The sequence below is a fragment of the Cornus florida genome, unplaced genomic scaffold (genome assembly GCF_030987335.1).
Source record: "Cornus florida cultivar Cherokee Brave unplaced genomic scaffold, ASM3098733v1 CherokeeBrave_3.0.0_Hap2_Chr05, whole genome shotgun sequence".
NCBI lineage: Eukaryota > Viridiplantae > Streptophyta > Magnoliopsida > Cornales > Cornaceae > Cornus > Cornus florida.
This window is the reverse complement of record NW_026775575.1, coordinates 86484232-86504348: the sequence shown is the minus strand read 5'-3', so window position 1 is coordinate 86504348 and position 20117 is coordinate 86484232. Positions and strand designations below refer to the sequence as shown.

At 36.5% G+C, this 20117-nt stretch overlaps 2 protein-coding genes across 2 annotated transcripts; one reads left to right on the top strand and one right to left on the bottom strand.

Annotated features, from left to right (window-relative positions):
* The first annotated feature begins 4284 nt into the window (after positions 1 to 4284).
* On the top strand, positions 4285 to 7522 carry LOC132307370 (transcription factor MYB101). Its single transcript, XM_059805098.1, has 3 exons — positions 4285 to 5120; positions 5555 to 6341; positions 6924 to 7522. Exons 1-3 carry the CDS (start codon positions 4803 to 4805, stop codon positions 7046 to 7048), a joined length of 1230 nt encoding a protein of 409 aa, XP_059661081.1. The 5' UTR covers positions 4285 to 4802; the 3' UTR covers positions 7049 to 7522.
* Positions 7523 to 13492: 5970 nt separating this feature from the next.
* LOC132307369 (2-alkenal reductase (NADP(+)-dependent)-like) lies at positions 13493 to 20117 on the bottom strand. The gene is made up of 6 exons (XM_059805097.1): positions 19700 to 20117; positions 19439 to 19619; positions 19145 to 19311; positions 14493 to 14575; positions 14104 to 14230; positions 13493 to 13997 (listed from the first exon to the last, which is right to left on the bottom strand). Exons 1-6 carry the CDS (start codon positions 19961 to 19963, stop codon positions 13743 to 13745), a joined length of 1077 nt encoding a protein of 358 aa, XP_059661080.1. The 5' UTR covers positions 19964 to 20117; the 3' UTR covers positions 13493 to 13742.

Here is a 20117-nt window from a genome sequence, read left to right as displayed (position 1 = left end):
TTCAGATTGGTAGAGGCAGTAGTGGCTCTCTTCTCTGCATTGTCAAGATCCTTTTCCAACTTCTTGATGGAGAGGGATTGAGCTTCAGCAGTGGCGCAGAGGGCCATGGTGTGGTATAAACTCTGTTTAACAGGGAAACAAATATAAGCATAAATAGAAACATAAGCAAGCAAGAGTAACTTAATGCTGAAGGAGCAATGCGAACCTCTATGGCCCGGACTGGGGCAGAGGGGAGTAGTTGCTCCAACCCCATTTGGCTGATGGCTTCCTCGTCCTTTGGGAGCCACATTCCTCGAGCCACCGCCAGTGCAGCTGAAGGGTCTGTAATCACAGAATCCCCTGAGTGCAGGACTGACCTGTCAGCCCTGGTGAAGAAAGGAGTCCAAGGAGCCCCAGTCTCAGATAGAACAAAGGCCCTGACTTCATCTTCAGGTTCGGCCTCTCCAGCCTTTTTCCCTCTGCTTTTAGAAGGGACCTTGCCCTTGCCAGAGGATGAGGGGTTGAGGCGAGATTTCTTCAATGTTGGTTCCTCAACCTCCACTTCATCCTCAGTTGATCCAATGACGACCAAGGGTTGGGCATCTTCGGCTTTCTTTTTTAAAGCCTCAGCCCTCTGTATCTCCTCCTCAGTCATGGGGAAACTGTCAAAGGATGGTAGAGACAGATCCATGAGGTCTGCAGCAACGGCACTGGAGGCAATGTCCTTGAGGTTTGAAGAAGTTAGCAGGTCCTCGATAGGCGAGGGGTCACTCCAGACTCGTTCCTTAAGAAAAGAAAGTCTGTTCCTTGCTGCGGAGGATGGGAATGTAGCTGAAAAAACACCAAGAAACTCATAAATACGGCGAAATATTAAGACTTGGCAAGGAAAACAGCCAGAACACTTGGTATGAAGGGAGGTTAAATATTCTATATCTAATTTCCCGAATTTGCGCGGGATAGGGAGCGCAATTGATTGGGACACGAACCATTTTCCTTTAACTACAACCATCATTTCTTTCCATTTCTTTTCGGATGAAGGGAGGTTCGTGCATATCCTCTGATGAAGGGGAGAAGTAAAAAAGAAGCGACCAGGCTCGGTCCCATGCTTAGATATATTGTAAGTAAGCAGAAGGTCGGCAAGGGTCAAATCCAGAGCCTTTAATTTTCGGCGCACCAACAGTGCCGAAAGGATGCGAAAGAAATTAGGATTTACCTGAAGGGGGGCAAGACCTAGCTTATTGAAAACTAAATGATAGAAGGGATGGAGAGGGAATCGGAGGGCGTTAAGGTGCCCTACCGAAAGAAGCAACTCATCCTCCTCAATTCCCTCGCCGGAGGTGAAATCGGCACTCTCGGGATATTCTGCAATTTCTACTCCCTCAGGAATATCAAATTCTTCCATTACCAAAGCAATAGAGAACTTGATATGGCGAATAGAGATGATTGCTTTCTTCTCTTCATGGGTAAGAACATAATCAGAGCCTGAGGTGGATGTTTCGGTTGGAAGAGGGGAAGTACCTAATGGATTCAACAAAGGGCGATCTGTAGAAACCCTAGGAGGGGGAGCCCTAATGCGAACGGGGGAAGATGAAGGTGTGGATTCAGAATCCCCAAGGTCTACACGTTCGGGAGTAGATGAAGTACTCATAATGAAAGATTGAAGAGAAAGATGCGAAACTAACCTGACAAAGCGAAGGAAGCGATGGGATGAAGGACGCAGAAGTGCAGCAAGGGCAAATGTAACTCTTGCAAAATCTTGTGTGACGGAGTAATAATGAAAGACCACGAACCGTTTCTGAAGCAAAGTAAAAACCGGTTTCAATTCCCTCTTTAATAGGAGCCGGCACTCAATTAAAAATGGAATTTAGGGCAAAGTATGGAGGGAAAAAAACTCCCTCCAATAAAAAGCGCACACGTCACCACTACCCATATCTACATTCCAAGGACATACAAGGCCCATCATGCTCAAGCCCAAGTTGAGGGTATTTACAGCCCAAGACCATTGTTATTTGTCCTCCAACTTCCATCAAGGCCGAATCAAGAAGTCATCAGCCCAGCTTGTCGTCAGCCCAGCGTATGAGTATTTAACATCCGGCCTGTTACCCAAACCCAGCCGGATTAAAATATATTCAGCCCAAGAATGCACAAATCCTACCATTTGAAGGATTTGCTGTAGAAGGAAAATTCGGATAGGAAGTTCTGTACAAGGCAATTTCTATGTATGGAAAATTCGACAATGGAAAGAACTCTATTAGAAAAGAATGGTTATATAGAAAGAATTGGAGGGCAAGCAACGCGAGTCCTACCATAATTTTGCAATCTTTTGTATATAAATAGAGGCTAAGACCTCCAATAAAGGATCAAGCAATTCTACGCTTCTCTACACACTGTTCTTATTTATTTTTATTGTTTTTGAGTGAGTTGTTTTATTTTTCTCAATCATTATTGGTTGGGCGAAATTTTGCACCTACACAAGTCAAACTCAGGTGTTCCAAGTGAGGATTTGTTGGGAATTTGCTTGAACACTTGTTGAGAAAGAGCAGTGTGTGTGATGAGTTTGCTTGCTGAGATGTGTAAATGAAGTGGCAATTGCGAACCATTTGAACATGGATTAATGACTTTTGACTATTGACTTTATTGAGCTAAATTGGTTGAGTTGGGTATGGTTCATCAATGAAAATATTAAGTGGTTTACCCAAGAGTCGAGCAGAATTCTCGCTTATTAGTCATTTATGCAAGATATAAACAAGTGGTTGTTTCACTTTCTTTTATTCTGCATATGACCAATTAGAAGTTTTTGATCTCACTTACTCTCTAATATCATTCTGAATTATTCATCCATATTTTTTTAGAAACTAGTAAATGATCTTAAACTATTTGACATTTGATGGATTATAAATTTAGAATAATTACTATAAGTGATTTCATTGGCGGTTTCAATATACCTTTATATCTATATAACTTAAGTCCGGACTAGGACATAATATCAAATGATAAGTATAGAGAAATGATTACATAGTCCTAATCAATTATAAATTGATTTATGAGTGGTTGGGATCATGTAAAAAATTTTCCAAAAATTTGGATGATTTGATTGACCATGGAGGGCTGGCATGTGAAGGGCAGGGCAAATGTGCACTTAAAAGAATAAATAAAGGGTAAAAGTGAAAAAAAAAAAAAAAAAAAAAAAAAAAAAAAAAAAAAAAAAAGGAGGTACTCCGTATCAATTTATGTGGAGATTTGTTGGGAAGTTGCTTGTAAGTCTGAAACACTAGTTGACAAAGAGCACTGTGAAAAGGGTTTAGTCGTTGAGACGTGTCAAAGAAATTGCCAATGTGAAGAAGCATGCGAACGTATACATTAATGACTTTGAGTTTTGTTTGGTCAAGTTTAGTTGATGGTATTTTGACCATTGTGTTTCATCAATGAAAGTGTTGAATGGATTAGAAAGTGTTGATGCTAGACAAATATAGATAAATTTAAGTTGTTACTTATTATTTTTTTTAAATTTATTCTCCAACTTATCTTATTATATTTTTATGATTGTATGAAGTAATCTTTCTATTAATCATAAGATTAGAACAACTGTGATTTCAAATTCCGTTTCAATGTATCTTTGTAGTTATGCAGCTTCAGTCCAAATTAGGACGGTGATTTCTTTGAAGTGAGAAAATTTTGGATGTTTGCTTGACTTTGAAGGTCAGGTATTTTAGGGAAAGAACATATGTACAGTTATAAGAATAAATAAAGGGTAAAAATGGAAATTTATCAATTAATACCACCCACTTACCTTAATTTTTCTACCTCAAAGACATATATATATATACACACACACACAAATATTAATCAAAGTTGATAACCCGTTGTTTGAAAATTATTAAATAATTGTCAAAAGGTCGGATGATACACCCAAACAATAAAATTCATCTAATTCAAGTACAATTACGATTATCACGTATTTTGCTATATAAACAAAATTTAATCAAATAAAGGATTTTTTGTTAATTTTTAAGATTAGAATAGGTTTTCAAATATACAAAATATAAAATAAAAAAAAAAAATTACGGGGACTTGACCCTTATCTCTTCACTTTAAAATGCACCATACAAAAAATATTGCCAATAAAACAAATTTCGGAAGCTTCTTTTATTCTCTAATAAACATTGAGATTTGGTTGAAAAAATTGAACTAAAAATATAAGTAATTTTTTGTATAATAATTTTCTAAAAAAAGTGAACAAAGAAATCGCGTGCAAAGATGTAGTAGCATGTAACGCGGACCGAAGTGCAAGCTCACGCCTTTAAATTCTCACAACCTCCTTTGAGTCTCTCTCATGCCTCTCCATTCCCAAATTTGGTCCCACTCTCTTTCTCTCTCTCACACTCTCCATCCTCCCTCCCCATCCCTCCCTCTTTCCCTTCAACCTTTCCACCCTCTCCATTTCCTCTGCAAATTCCTCCCTCCCTCCCTCCCTCCCCCAACTCCACTTCCATCTCTCTCTTGCAAATTTCTGAATTCATCTCCCTCTTTCTCTAACCATTATTTCTCTGGAGCCAAACAAAAAAGAGGGGACAGAAACAACAACCCCTCGTTTGTCTATCTCTCCTCTCTTCTCTTCGTCTCTCTCTCATCAAGGAGAGAGGAGGGACCTCTTATCAATTCTCTCCTCCACATCATGAGTATCAAATTCAAGCACTGAGCTTTAACGTATCATTTGAAAGCTCAATACTCATTAAAAAAAAAAAAAGGAAAAAGAAAAGAAGGTGCAATTAGCTCAATTTAACAAAAACCAACAACATTTTAATTCGTTTCATCAAAACAGAATGAAGATGGTCCACGGATCAAGAGAAGGTACAGGAAGAAGCGGCGGTGGGGGGTCCCGGCAGGCGCTGAAGAAGGGGCCGTGGACGGCCTCAGAGGACGAGATCTTGACGGAGTATGTGAGGAAGAATGGTGAAGGAAACTGGAATTCAGTTCAGAAGAATTGTGGGCTGTTGAGGTGTGGGAAGAGTTGTAGGCTGAGATGGGCTAACCATCTTAGGCCTAATCTCAAGAAAGGTGCCTTTTCTCCTGAGGAGGAGAGGCTTATCATTGAGCTTCACGCTAAGTTTGGCAATAAATGGGCTCGCATGGCCTCTCAGGTTGTTTATCATCTCTTTGTCTCCACAATTCTTCTTTTTCCTTTTGATTTATTATCTCTGTTTGCATGTTAAGTAATTTCATGATCACCCTTTCGTGTTTTGCTCTGTTTTTGTAGTTTTGACAATTACCCGGTTATATCTGTATATAGATTTGTGTGTATATACACATACATCATCTTCTGCAATCTCCATCAGATTTACATCACCTTCTTTTGTTTATAATTAAACTTTTGTTTTTTTTGGGGGTTAATTTGGTATCTTTGACTATTTGAGCTCGGATAAGTTTGCATACATTTAACCATCCCAGACCCTGAAATGGTAGGAGTCTGGTGCACTGAATTTGCCTTTACTAGTAGTTTTGACCTATTTCTTCATTTGGCCTCTTTCTTTAGCTCCTCTGTATCTGATTCAATTTTTTTGTTTGTGTGTACTAGCTTCCTGGTAGAACAGACAATGAGATAAAGAATTATTGGAACACAAGAGTTAAGAGACGCCAACGTGCCGGTTTACCTATATACCCTCCTGGCATAGAAAACCACCAACAGCAGCAGCAGCAGCAGCAACAAGAGCAAACACAACCCAACTCTTCATCATCTTCAGTTTCATCTCTTTTCCTACAACCATCTCATCAACACCAAGAACCCAATTTTAACCACTCTCTATCCCTCTTTGATCACATCAATTTTTCGAAAACATCGTCAAGTCCTATGCAGCCTCACCTCGCAGCTTTCTCACCTCTCTACTATCCCAACAACCAGTTCCAGTTTTTAGGCCACGACGAGAGGAAAGCCGGTCCTGCTTTGCCGTTCCCGTCCTATGTTTCGCCGTTCCAGTCTTCGTCGCCGGCTCTGTTTAGCCAGAGCATGCCCAATGAGTTACTGCCAATACCTTCATCCCCTCTGTTTAATTCTGGTGATTTGGATGCCAACCAAACACCAAAACATGGAGCCTCAATTGGCCTAATTGGTTTAGCCCCAAGTAAAGATACAGAGCTACCTTCAATCCAATCAATCATGCCGGTGACTACTACGACACCAAGTTCTTCCGGCAATACTGGGAGTGACTACACAATGGCAGCATCAAGCAATGCTGAAGAATATGAGACTGCGCCGGAGATGTCAATGGCCAACAGTGGCTTGTTGGAAGCTCTGTTGGAGGAGTCTCATGCTATGGCGCGCACCGACAAATCAAAGAAGCAGAAATTATTGCCAGCCGATGAAGGTAAGGAGAAATTCAGGAATGAAAGTCACTGGAATTATTTCATCCCCTTTATTTTCCTTGAACACAGTTAAGAAAATAAATTAATTAAATGAAAATTATTTACAGTCTGAGAGTCTAATAACCCCTATTGTTTTGTTGAATGTTAATGTAGTGATGACTTCAGCCATCAACCCCGCTCGCATTAAATCAATCGGACAATTCTGACTCTCCCACTCATATTATCTCCCATAATTCTGACTCTCCCACTCATATTATCTCCCAAAACAAAATTTCCCTATTTTCATGTACTTAATCAACATTATAAGAAGAAGGGTGATATGGACTTTTTCTTTTAGTGCCAATTTCATTTCTAGATAAGTATTGCCTCGAGAATTGAGTTCACAAACTTGTTTTACAAACTTTACGCAAGCGGTGTTGGAATCTTATTTAATGTTGTAGGCTACCTTAATTTTTGTCTCTTGTAATTTTCATTTATAGCAAAAACATGGTCAAAAGTCAAACTGAATTGTTGTTATTTATTTATTTACTTTATTTGTTTGGCTATGAAGAATTAAATGTGGTTTTAATTTTTGGTTGACATAGGAGTGAAAGCAAAAGATCCATTGGAAGAGATGAACCCCATTGACGATGATTTGTCGAGCTTACTAGACAACTTTCCCCTTACCGTGCCCGTTCCCAGTTGGTACGATGGAAGTGACAATTTGTAAAATGATGGATTAATAGATATGATCGATGACAATCTGAAGCTTGATAGTCGGCTTAAAACTTTACCGCCTCCGGTTACAACCACCTCGACAAGAAAGAATATCTTACTAAACCCTAAGGTTACGTTGGGAGAACAACATGCCCGCTATATGCCAAGAACTTGGTGAAACATCTGAATTTGATTTAGAGAAATTAGAGATTGAGGGATTTATCAAATCTCTCTTTAATTACGTGTGTCTTAGGTTTTAGTAATCCTTTCTTTTACAATTTGTTAGTTTGGGAGCGCTTGTCTTGTACAAGCTGGCTTAATTTAGACTTTATGTAGCCTTTTCTACTCAGCAATTTAGTGTACAGCTCTCGGAGCCAACGAGCACTAGCTCTGTTGATTATACAATGTTGTATAAATGTTATAGGTTCAGCTCTTGTAATGAATTAAGCTCTTTGCAGCACAAAAACTTGTACCGGTTAATTTTAGCCCTAGCACAAACTCTCTAATTTTGAATGTTGACTTGGAATTGGCATGCATTTGAGATATATAAAAATTTAAATGAATTATTTAATACTTCTTTTAATTTATTGGTTAATTAGAGAGTTCATCACTATGCCTAAAAATTAGTAATAGGATGAGGATGTGTGCATTGATTACCAACTAAGTAATACATGTGGGAAATGTTATAGCTTTTAAAAAAATTAATATATTTGATTATTTTATGTGAACAGAGAATGAAGTCATCATGTTATTTTACATTAACTCCGACTCATATAAATACAATCAGATACATTCGATCATGACTCATAAAATTGTGATCGATTTCATAATCAATCTTGTTTATCAACTCATTATAACCTCAATTAAATCACATGGTACTTATATATTTCTTGACTATCTCAATGCATTAATAAGGATCATATAGTCTTTGGTGTTGCTACAATGACCACACCATCTTCAAAATAAGGGTAATTTACTTGAAACTCGTCAAGGTTTGGCCGTATTACCCACGGCTAAAGCTATCTAAAAATGTGTGGTCAACCTCCCTTGAGGTTTGTCATAATTACTTTGACCAGCCTTGGTAGTTAACCATTAAATTTGTCAATGAGATATTTTTAAAATGCTGAAACTATCCTTAACTAAAGTAAAAAGACTTAAATGGCCCTATTAGAATACTAAATGACAATTTTAGCTAATTTTAAATGAGCAAAGTACCTTTAATATATATATAATAATTACAAAAAAAATATATTGTAACAATTATATCAAATGGTCACCATACATGGTGTATATAAATTTTTTGCTCATTGATGAGGAAGCGATCATTTGTATATATAAATGGACTAAGTATATAAAACACCACTAAGGTTTATTTTTTGAGCAAATAATATCCCTTTCTTTTACTTTAGGTATATAACTCCTTAAAAAAATTTAAAATGTTGCAAATTAGGACTTTCTGATAATCAATCGTTAAGAAAGTATTGTTAACAAACTATGTGCCTTGCACATGGCTAATTAATTGTATTAAATACCGAAAATGCCCTTATTCAGAAAATGCCCTTACCCTTTTTGTATATAAAAGCCATAATACTTATTTTACATTAATTAAATTTTTTACTATTTTTTATTTTAATTGTAGGAAGGGCATAATGGACCGAATGAGCAGAGGTTCTTATTCGCCCCTAAAATAAATGTTAGGGAGTTTTCAAAACATATAAAGGGTTGTATGAGTTATATGCATAATACAGGGATGTTAAATACTCGCGATCCTATATAAATATATTACATTATCATCTTCATTTACCACTGACAAAACATACTCTATCACCGACACCACCACCTCAATCGGGTTTTTCTCTCCCCCTTTTGCTTTCACTCATTCTCTCTTTTTGGTTTTCTTCTCTCTCCCTCTCTTGATTTGCTCAAATTTGAGTACTGAGAAAAATTAAGGCAACTTTTTTTAAGTAAGTTTTTTGGAATAAACTTGAATTGATTGCTTTTGTAGTGAATAGTGATGGATTTGTTTATATTGAGGAATGGGATGTATTAGATTTTGGGGTTCAACTCAGGCGGGAACCTCCCAAATTAATCTTTATGGAGATAATTAGGACATGCTTGGTTTGTAACTCTAAAAATAATTCTTAAGAATTTAGAAAACAGAAAACAGTTTTCAAAGAACAATAAAAGATAGTTCTTTGAAAATAGACCTTTTATAACTGAGTTTTCAGAAAATTGAACCAAACAGAATTTTGTGTACAGTTTTCTGTTTTCAATTTTTTGAAAACAGAAAATTATTATCAGAGTTACAAACCAAGCAGGCCCTTAATTTTCACAATAGGGAACATAGGGCTATTAGAAGAGTATACATATATTATGGGACCAAAAACCTACACCAAGCAGAGGAGTCCATATGTCCAAATCAGAGACCAAGTAGAAACACCCACATAGCACAACTGCCAAATGACATGTAAGGGAATAGTTCAAGCAGGAAAATGATTTAGAAAGTAGTGGGGGGCATGATTCGAGTCATAAAATCAACAACGATTTGAAAATGTGGAGTAGATTGAGGAAGGAAATAACGACAACCGTTACTAAAGCTCTCTATAAATGTACCCGAGGAAGCCTAAGAAAGTCATCGAGTTTTTATTATAATAGAGCTCCATTGTTTAAGAGAAAAATCTCCAAATAATATTCCTTGTTCCCTTTTGTTCTATTCTCCGGTGTCTCTGTGAATATTTACAGTTTTTTGCACTTACGTATGCAATATTGATCATTCATTTTCTCCATAGGCTTTTAAAGTAAGGTTATTTTCAAATTTAGGGATTTGAAACAAAGTTGTTCTTGGTTTTAGCCTAGAAAAGTAAGTGCATGAATGTAATTGGGAAGAAATGGTTCAAAAGGAGTAAATTGTTTGAAAGGGGAAAGTGTAATATTTTTCTATTTGTGATTTTCCCCCTAATTTGGATTGAAAATTTGAGAGAACAAGAATATGGCATATCGTCAGCCATTATTTGGTTTTCCCCACAACATTATTCCTTACCAGAATCATTACACTGTCGGTCTCTCACTATTGTTGTCGTGGCATCTCATCTTCTTGGTCTCCATTCTTTTAGTTGAGATTTAGGGTTTGTAGTGACGCAGGAAGAGTAAAACGGGGGCAATGTCAAGCCGTCAGCGTCGAATGAACCAATATGCGCCACCACTAACGGTGTTGGGTCCGCCCGAGTTTGGAAGCAAATTAGTTCTTAAATTTCTTGTGCAATTCGAATATGGTGAAGGTGAAACTCAATCAAGCAGAACCCAAGCATTGTCCTTTTAGTTTAGCCATTTTTTGTCATTTCACAAAATCATGCTTTTAAAAATGTAAAATGTAAATATAAGGGTACCTTAGGTAAAGTCTAATTTTATTTGTTTGATACCTTTGGGTGTTAATGACCCATATAAATGGTGATAATGACCCATATTTACCATTTAATGAAGTCAAGTTTCACAGTTTTGAAAAAAATGAAGTTGACCAAAATACTAACATGGACATAGAAAAATACTATTTACTTTCACTAAGGTACCACTTTTAGACATATATGTACCACTTTTTGTATATGGAGGTACAATATTTTTTTTTTTTTTGGCATAGAGAAAAAGTGGTACTAGTATGCACAAAAAGTGATACCTCAGTGAAGATAAACAATATTTTTCTATATCTTCATTTTTTCGAATTGATAAAACTTTAACTCTATCAAATAATAAATATGAGTCATTAATACTATTTATACGTAATAATCTCTTTCTTTTAACACACTTTGAAAAGGAGCATGTCAACTTTAGAGGGCTCAAAATGTACTATAGTTAGAAAGATAGGAGATAGGTCTTTTTTGCCTTTTACATTTGACCATATAAATTTATACACCACATTCCATTATGTTTTTTGGGCCACTGAATGTTTGCCTATTTTGGAAAGTGGCGTGATAAACCCAACCCAATTGGACCATGGTTGCTTTATTCCGGAATCTCGCTAAAAGGGATTGCTAAATTTGAAGGTGCCTTGGTGGGCCTTCTCTCTCTTATAAATGTGGTGGCGTGGCAATGAGGTGTTAAAATAAGACAATGTTTGTCAACTTGAGTGACTTTCTTTTTTTTGTTCTCTGTTCTGAAACGTATGGTATGTCTTTCTACAATATTATCACTTAAAAAAAGGGTTCACGCAAACCATCTTTTCCCCAATCATCGCCTACTTTCCTCTCTCATACATTCAATATAAGACTTGTTTGTGTGAAAGAAAAAACATAAAAAGAACATTGGAGGTGCTTATGTTATTTGTGACCATGGAAACATGTTTCACGTTCAATGTACTACTACTGTATTTTGGTAACTTATTTATATCTACTACTGACGTAGGTATATTTCAATAATTTAATGGATCTTGAGCCATACGTGACTCTTTGACAACGCAATGGATATACACGTGTGTACATATAATGATATTTGTATTATTGTATACAATAATATCATTCTTGTCATGACCTATATTTCATTCTTGTCATGACGATGCCTATCTAGTCTATAATAATGGGCTTCAGATTTTAAATATTCTATGCATTTGAAAATCGATCCATGGAAATTTCGATTCAAGATATAAAAAAACGTATATTAAAAAAAATTAAAAATAAAAATAAAATAAAAAAAAGAAGGGATCGAACGTACATACTTTCAACTCATCAAAATTTATGTTGATAGCAGTAAAACAGAGCGTTTTTAGACTCTCTCCCTTCAAAATTCTTTGTTGTTTGATTAGACAAACTTAAGGTGGCAAAATGGTTACTGATCTGTCCATTTTCACTAACTTTTTAATGAATTTGGGTGAATCATATTAAAACACTGGTCAAATGGATTAAATAAATTTAAACCAGAGGGTCAAAACGGATTGAATATGATTAACTATATTCAACCCATATTTGACCGGCTTGAATCAAAATCGCATTGGACAGTCCACACTGATCTCTTGCCTCTGAATACATGGTGCCTTCATTGTGCTGCCGTGAGAGAGAGAGAGACAGATCGGTGAGACTTGTGTGTGTCTGTGTGCGTTTAGAACCTACTTGTAACTGTTTTCTTGATTCAATTTTAGAGAGAGAGAGATGTGCTGGTTTTTCTTCAATTTTTTTTAGTAAATAAAAATAGAATTCGGACTAAAAAATAGTAAAGATAAAATTTTCCAAATAATAAAGGGTTCAAAAAAAAAAAAAAAAATGGGTCATTGCGTCATTACGGTTTGACCCGGCCCATCTTGACACAACCCGATGTTAATGGGTTAAATATGAAATCCAACCAATATTTGACCATCCATATCTGACTCATCCAAACCCCACTCAACCCGCCCATTTACCACCCCAAGACAAATTTTATACTAAATAGTAGACTAGCAAAATGCCATTGCAATCATTTTAAGATTTTAACAAAGATATTAATTACTGCCGGGGAAAAAAAAAATTTAACAAAAATATTGTGTTTGCTAGGACAACTGATATAGCTTAGCACTATTATGCACTGAACTCTTATTATAGTGATGAAAACATGACATTTTGTTCTTTTGTTGCACCTTATTTCCAATGTATTTTGTCCAGCTTGTATAGCATTAGGAGCTGGCCTTTTATGCTGTTTCATTCCTTTTTTAGCACTGCTTTTTAAGAATTTACAGTCTCGGTCAATCACAATTTACAATCTCATTCAATCACAACTAGCAAGCAAAAAACTGAATAAAGTTGACATGAGACTATGTAATCTCGGACCATGTAATAATTTATGCACCAGCTAAGCTGTGGCTGTTGTCATGTTGGCTGTTTAGTTTCGTCCTTTGTACATGTTCTATCATATTATACCATTAACCTTTACCAATAAAACATTTTATTAAGGTATCTCACTTTCACAAGGTACTTTAATTTAAGGGAGCACAGATAACGCATGAATCAAGAGTAGTGGCAGTGAAATTTGTCCATGCACTTGTTGAGCTATTCACCACACCACCTCATTTCAAGCCACTCATTTCTCACCTCTCCAACCTTGTGTTCCCTTCTCTTCTCATCACATCATCTTTTTCTCACTCTTCTTCACACTTTTGGCTTCCTCCCCACTCACTCTCACTTAATTTAGGAACTCTTGCTCCCTCCATTCCCAAAATCCATTCCCATATGCTACTCTCTCTCTCTCTCTCTCACACACACACACACACATGCAGAGGGTTCCCTTACCACGCATTACCATACTTTTTATGTCTCTTGTCGTTCTCCCTACTTTTTTGAGCCTGATCCACACAGATGTACCAGTGAGAATTGAAATCACATAAGACACTCTCAGTCGATATGACATATCACGATTACTTTCCTATTCTACAGTCTGTTGCTTTCGTGATTTCTTCCTATTCTACAGTCTGTTGATTTTGCTTAAGTCAACACCGTACGTGTAGGTTTCACCCTAATAAAAAGGGGGAACAAAACTATATGTAACATGTAGGTTTTTGCAACAATATCAATTTTTTGGTAAGAACATACAAATGCAGACTGCATTAATTATTCAATAATAATATGTAAAAGTAGTTTATAAGAAGCATTTGCAAGGTGCTAAAGCCAATTCCATGAACAAAATAAACAGCAACACAGAAGTACCGATTAATTAGGAACCTGAACGATAAGAGTGGAGTGACCTTCAGCACTCTATGCAGCAACTTGAATTATAACTTTACCAACATTAGAGGTAGAGAAGATGGATGCAAAGCCCTCCAAGAAGCTCTCGATCCCATTATAAATTTTGTGTTCCGAACTAATCTTTTTTTCTTTTATGTAGCCCTCCATCTCTTTCATGAACTCCCCCATGCGATTCATATATGTACCCACCAAAAACCCTTCGATCTTTACTTCTTTACCAACTATATTGAGTAGGTTCCTCACCCCTTCTCTCTCTGTCCAAGTCTACATGAAGGCGGCCAGTTAATTGACAGTTTTATCAGGATCATCCTTACACTTATTTATATACAATTTGTGCAAAATATGTATCTATGGATAGATGTTGACTTGCCTTGTTATATTGAGATATCATCCCACAGACTGGAATATGAGCACCCTTATTGACATGGTTAAGGACAGCCTCAAGCATCTTACCTCCAACGTTGTCGAGGTAAATATCAATGCCATTAGGGCAGTACCTGTAACATCCAATGTAAACTTCCATGCATTGTCACTTTCACATAAAACCATGTCTCGTGTTCTTATTGGTAATATAAGTGTATTTGTAAATTTAAAAAGCCCAAAGAGGCGCAAACCGAATGGGAACCCAACAATGTGAAAGGCCTAAACACAGAATGATGGTTTTGTTGAATTGTATTTTCATAAGCAGACATATCTTCTCATAACATTGAACAATAATTCATTTTATTAAAAAAAAGTAAAGGAATTTAAATAAATTACTTGCTCAAAGCAGCATCGAAATCAGTTTCTTTGTTGTAGTTGAATGCATCATCATATCCGAATTTCTCCTTTGATAGCTTAACCTGCATTGTGTGGCCGTGAAGGTCAAGCACATGTAAACGTAAGAAGCTATAAACTCAACTCAACTCAACAAATATTATTCCTAACAAAAGTAAGTACCTATGTAAGAAAATAAATTAAGGAATTAATGTAAAGAATCACTAGATAAAAATAAATAAAAAATAAAAAAATAGAAAGACAAATCTTCGATAAATATATTATGTGATGAGTCCTTTTCTTTTCTGGAATTTTATATTCTCTTCGGTTAAATTCTATTTTTATGTAGTTGAGATTATTATATAACATAAATTCATGCAACAAAATAAATAGATAATTAAATAAATATATATTTTATTGTGTTACAACACCAAAAACTCCATGCATCACCACAGATTCATAGCTAAACATATGGTTGTGAAACTATAATGGCTGTTAATATAAGTAATATAAGGAAGACAAAATTGGAAAAAGAATTACTAAGCATCAAGCTTTAGTTCAATCATATCAAGTATATTACAAGAGGTTAAGCGTTTTAAATAATCCCAAATGCTGGTAGGCCAATATGCTTCTTTTGGTAAGAAGATGGAAACTTGGAAAAAGCAAAGGTGGAAAGATAGAATTAAGAACTATCCAAAAAAATGAAAGAGACCTACCCTAATGTTGTTTGGAAAAAACCGGACCTTCGGAATCATTAGAACCATGAGGGACTAGTTTGGGAACACAAATCTGGCCTTTTTGATAACTTAAATTTTTATATTGAGATTCTACTTTGATCTTTAAACTAATTAGCGGTTTGGATTGGTCCTTTGGGACCCCAAACCTAGAACCGAATCATTAATTAACGGTTCCTTATTATTTAAATTGGAACCGAATAGAACCATAAAAAAAACCCGGACGAAACCTACCAGTCTGGTCCGGTTCACAGGTCAAACCGACTATTTCTACACCCCTATTTTCTTATACTTTATTTCCTTAAACTTTTGGAAGGAAGAATATGATGGGCCTGCCTCTTCCCTTCCTCTTTCCATCTATTAAACAAATGAAAACCATCCATCATTGCTACCAAACAAGCTATTAACAGTCATATGGTATAAAATGGGCCAAATGGGATTCCACAAAATGTCATACATACAATAGGCCCATCTCAACAACATCAAAGCCCAAAGATAATGTGGTGTAGCCCATTCAAATTCTGGATTGTAAAAGTGTCTTGACTTCACAGTATATATGTTTACAATTTAATTTATGGTGCCCCAGCCCCACTAAATGAAGCTTTTGCACACTGGACCCAGGTGGTTGGATGCTAGGAAAATATTCAAAGTACGCAATGTGACAAACAACTTTATAAAAACTTTGTTTTTTCTCAACAAATCATTGTCCTGAAACTCCTGATCGATGATTTGGAATCAAATTGGAAAGAAGATATTAAATTGAAGTCACTAAACCCTGACTGCATAACAAAACATGAAAATCATATTTAAACCATCAATCTATCTATACCTTGCCAATAAGGATCGAATTTCATTATTTTACTATTATCAAGATCATTTGTTTATATGATGAGTCCAAAATTAAGAAAATCCCTTCCTTTCTCCTTCTCCATTGTTTTTCATTCCTTGTTCCTACCAAACATGATATCACAGATCATTTATTATTAGCCTTGCGATTAAAGTCTCTTGAAGATCATAATGACCCTTTTTGTTTTGTTTTTTCTGTAAGTCATAATGTCCCTTTTTACTATTAATTAAATTCTCACCAAACCCAGTGGACTAACCACCCAACCTAGAAGCACCAACTAATGGTACAAATAATTTTTTAAAATTTATACTATTTTTTTCATGGCAAGAAACTCACACACTCTTGCTCATATGAGAACTTGAACCTTCATCATGAAAGACAAAGAAGATACCACTAAACTACAACCTTTGATCAAATAGCATTGTTGCTATACATTAATATTAAATAATTATTATGACTAATGATGCAATTTAATCATGGTATAAGTTCAAAAAAATGTCATCTTATAGTTGTCTCTTGTTTTCTTTATCATTTAATGAGTAAAACTAGTAAGAGAATTATCACATTACAAGAGTCATGAGATGTCTTCTATTAGCCATACTATAACAATAGCTTGTTTTCCTCCTAAATGAATAGGGATAATTACACTTACTTCCCTTCTAGATTACCTAAATAACAAGACTTTCATGTCCTTTGATCCGAATATATTAAATGACTATTATAACCATTGTATTTTTATTGGTCCAACAAATGGACAAAATAGGATTTTCAAGCTTTCTAAGGGTATTCTCGATTTTTTAGTAAATTTTGAACATTGAAAGATAAAATAAGAGTATCAGATTTTATTAGAAGGGAGGTGAACATTAATGAGACTTAAATTAGAAGGGAGGTTGAGGTTTTTGTTATTTAGGTAATCTACATTAGAGGAAAGTGTAATTATCCCAAAACAATATAAGGTTAATTCAGCCTTTTAACATATTTGACTTAACAATAGAGGCCACGATAGTCAGTGGGTCATCATCTCCTCACTCAAACGAGAGGTGAGGGGTTCAAGCCAAATGTGTGTGAGTACTCACCTAACAAAAACAAAAATGGTGTTAAGGGTTCTAAAACTAGGCTAGGTCAATGTAATTTTATGTTCTGAAAAACTGAGTAAATTAAGGCTCCGTTTAACAAACGTAAAATATTTTTCAAAAATTATTTTCCTCATTTTTCGGTGTTTGAGAGACTCCAAGGTTAGAAAAATATTTTTCAAGTAAATCATTTTACCCCCAAATGACTAAAAATGATTTACTAAAAATATTTTAGTAAGTCATTTTCCACGTGTTACTTTGGTCATCTAATTATCCATATTCTTATTGAATAACATGTTCCTCTAACAACTAATCTTTTTTGGTCCTCCCAATATAAAAATCTAATCTTTAGTTTTCTCTTTTTTAAGTTGGTCGAGGTACAGATTTGGGTCGAGAACATATTCTAGCATAGAGAGAGAGTGGATAGAGAAAGTAACGAAATGGTGAGGAGGGATGGTTTAAGATAGAGAGAGAAAATAATAGGGAGAGAGGGGTTGGTTTGGGGGTAATATTCTCTGTGGATGGGGAACCGTGGAAAGAGAGAGAGAGAGTTAATTGTGGGTTTCGTGAATAACATCGAAGAAAGAGAGAGTTAATTATGCACAATATTCTATTCCATGTGGGTGGGGAACTGTGGAAAAAGAGAGTTAATTGTGTGTTCAGTGAGAAACATTGAAGAAAAAGAGTTAATTATGCACAAGAGGGTTGCCAGTCGCGGCCTTAGCAGCTGCCATGTGTAAGTTTACTTTTCCAACTACTGATTACTTCTATGACTACTTCTATGACATTTTTTCTTGGGCCTTTCATCAGAGTATAATTACCATCTTGCCCTACTACTCTTTACAGAAAAATGAGAACCCCTCTGTCTCTAACCAAGCATTCTGCATCTAATTTTCTTTACCAAAATGTAGATGAAAACGCCTGTAATAACACACACATTACAAAATTTTAAACTTGCAAACCAATATTATTAAGTTCCAACACCATAAATCAGGCAACATAAACATACCAAATTAGGTACCAAGCTACTGGAAAACAGAGCCAAAAATGTATATTGACACCAAAGCAGAATCCGGCGATGAGAGAGTTGTCGACGGAGACAGAACGATGAGGTGTTGATAGTTCCATCGTGGCCGGCAAAGTGATTGACGGCGCAGAGGGAGTATTGAGCAACGGGGTGAAGAAGGCCGGACCGGCGAGGATTGCGAGGTAGCGATGGAGGCCGGAGGCGAAGATTTTCTCGACGTAATCGATGCAGAGGACGGGGAAGGTGGCAAGGTGGATGACGCCGGAAAGAAATTTTCAGGTGGCCATGAGGGAGCCGCAGAAGGCGCGGTGGCCCAAAGGACGAAGCCGCCGTTGCCAGGGTAGGCAGGCGGTGGCGAGCTCATGAGGAAGATGAGGGGGATGAGGGTTAGTTTTTTGTTGGTGGTGGTGGTGGCGGTGGTGGGGAGCTGGTAGGGGGTGTCTGGGTGGTGGTGGAGCTGTGTCTCCGGTGGTGGTCATGGGTGGTTTTGTGATGTGAGATTGAATTTCTAGAATAATGATTGGTTGGCGAGAAAATTGGATCAGAGATTTTAGGATTGAGGGACCATCTTCATCTCACTAGATTATTGATTAATTGCAGAGATTCAACACATTACTGGTGTTTTCATTTTTCTGTAAAAAAAAATTAGACACAGAGAGAACTGAGAAGTGAGGTTTCGGAGAGAGAGAGAGAGAGAGAGAGAGAGAGAGGAGGGGGAATTTCATTGGTGTTTTCATTTTTCTGTTAAAAAGATAATGGGATAAGATGGTAATTATACATCGATGATAGGCTCAAGAAAAAATACCAGTAAAAGCCGCGACTGCGCTACTACAGTCGCCGACTGTGGTTAGCAACCTCTTATGAGTATTAATTATGAAGCTTATCTAAAATATATCTTACGATCGTTGCCAAACATAGGAAAATAAAATTAAAAAAATGAAAAGAACATTTTAAGGAAAACATTTTACATATACCTTGTTATCTGATCCGGTGCTTCCGATGACTCGGCAGCCTTTAAGTTTAGCCAACTGTCCGGCGATCATCCCGACGGCTCCAGCGCACGCTGATATAAATACATTCGAACCCGGTTTTGGCTTCCCTAGTACTTCTATCCCAACCCATGCAGAAAACCCAGGTAGTCCTATATATATATATATATATATATATAACAAATACAGACCATATTAGTATATATATATACATATAGAGAGAGAAATTGACATTGCAAAATATAGTAATTTTAGTAATGAAAAAGGAAAGGAAATTACCAAGAGAACTAAGGTACTCAGGCAGTGGAATCCCAGCAGTTGGATCAGTTTTTCTAAGGAAATGAGATGCTACCACACTATATTCAGCAACTGGAAAGAAGGGATTGACCACGATCTCACCCTCACTAAATTTACCGTCTTTGGACACAATCACTCTTCCTACCCCAAATGTTGTGATCACCTGCATCGCAGCAACAGTCAAAATAAGAAATAAAACTACTAAAATTCATCAAGTCGGAAGAGGGAAAATTACAGTTTTACCTTGTTGAGGGGAATTTGGGGAAAGTAGAGTCCTCCTTCCTCGACGCCGGTCATTATGGTCCGGAGGTATGGTTCGGTGGAAGTCCAGAGTAGCTGAACAGCCACGTGTCCATCAGGGATTGAATCAACGGCGAGTGATAAGGTTACGGTGCGAAGTTTGAGATGATCAGACGTCGGAACACCTTCTGGTGCATAGGCAGCTAAATACCATTCCTTGCTCTCAACCACCTCCACCTTCTTCTCACCACCACCGCTGCCGCCCATCTCTCTCTCTCCTCTGTTTCTCTCTCTATCTAGATATCTATTTCTCTGTTTCTCTCTCTCTATCTATCCATCTATCTATCCATGTCTGTGGTGACAAGATTATGACGAAGGATAGTGGGTATTCGTTTCATAATGATGATGATTGATGGAAAGT

Coding starts and splice junctions, on each gene's coding strand:
- LOC132307370 (XM_059805098.1), top strand. CDS start 4,803: ATGAAGATGGTCCACGGATCAAGAGAAGGTACAGGAAGAAGCGGCGGT. Junction 5,121..5,554: donor GGGCTCGCATGGCCTCTCAG/GTTGTTTATCAT, acceptor TGTGTGTACTAG/CTTCCTGGTAGAACAGACAA. Junction 6,342..6,923: donor ATTATTGCCAGCCGATGAAG/GTAAGGAGAAAT, acceptor TGGTTGACATAG/GAGTGAAAGCAAAAGATCCA.
- LOC132307369 (XM_059805097.1), bottom strand. CDS start 19,963: ATGGGCGGCAGCGGTGGTGGTGAGAAGAAGGTGGAGGTGGTTGAGAGC. Junction 19,312..19,438: donor TGAGTACCTTAGTTCTCTTG/GTAATTTCCTTT, acceptor ATATATATATAG/GACTACCTGGGTTTTCTGCA. Junction 14,576..19,144: donor GCACCGGATCAGATAACAAG/GTATATGTAAAA, acceptor CACACAATGCAG/GTTAAGCTATCAAAGGAGAA.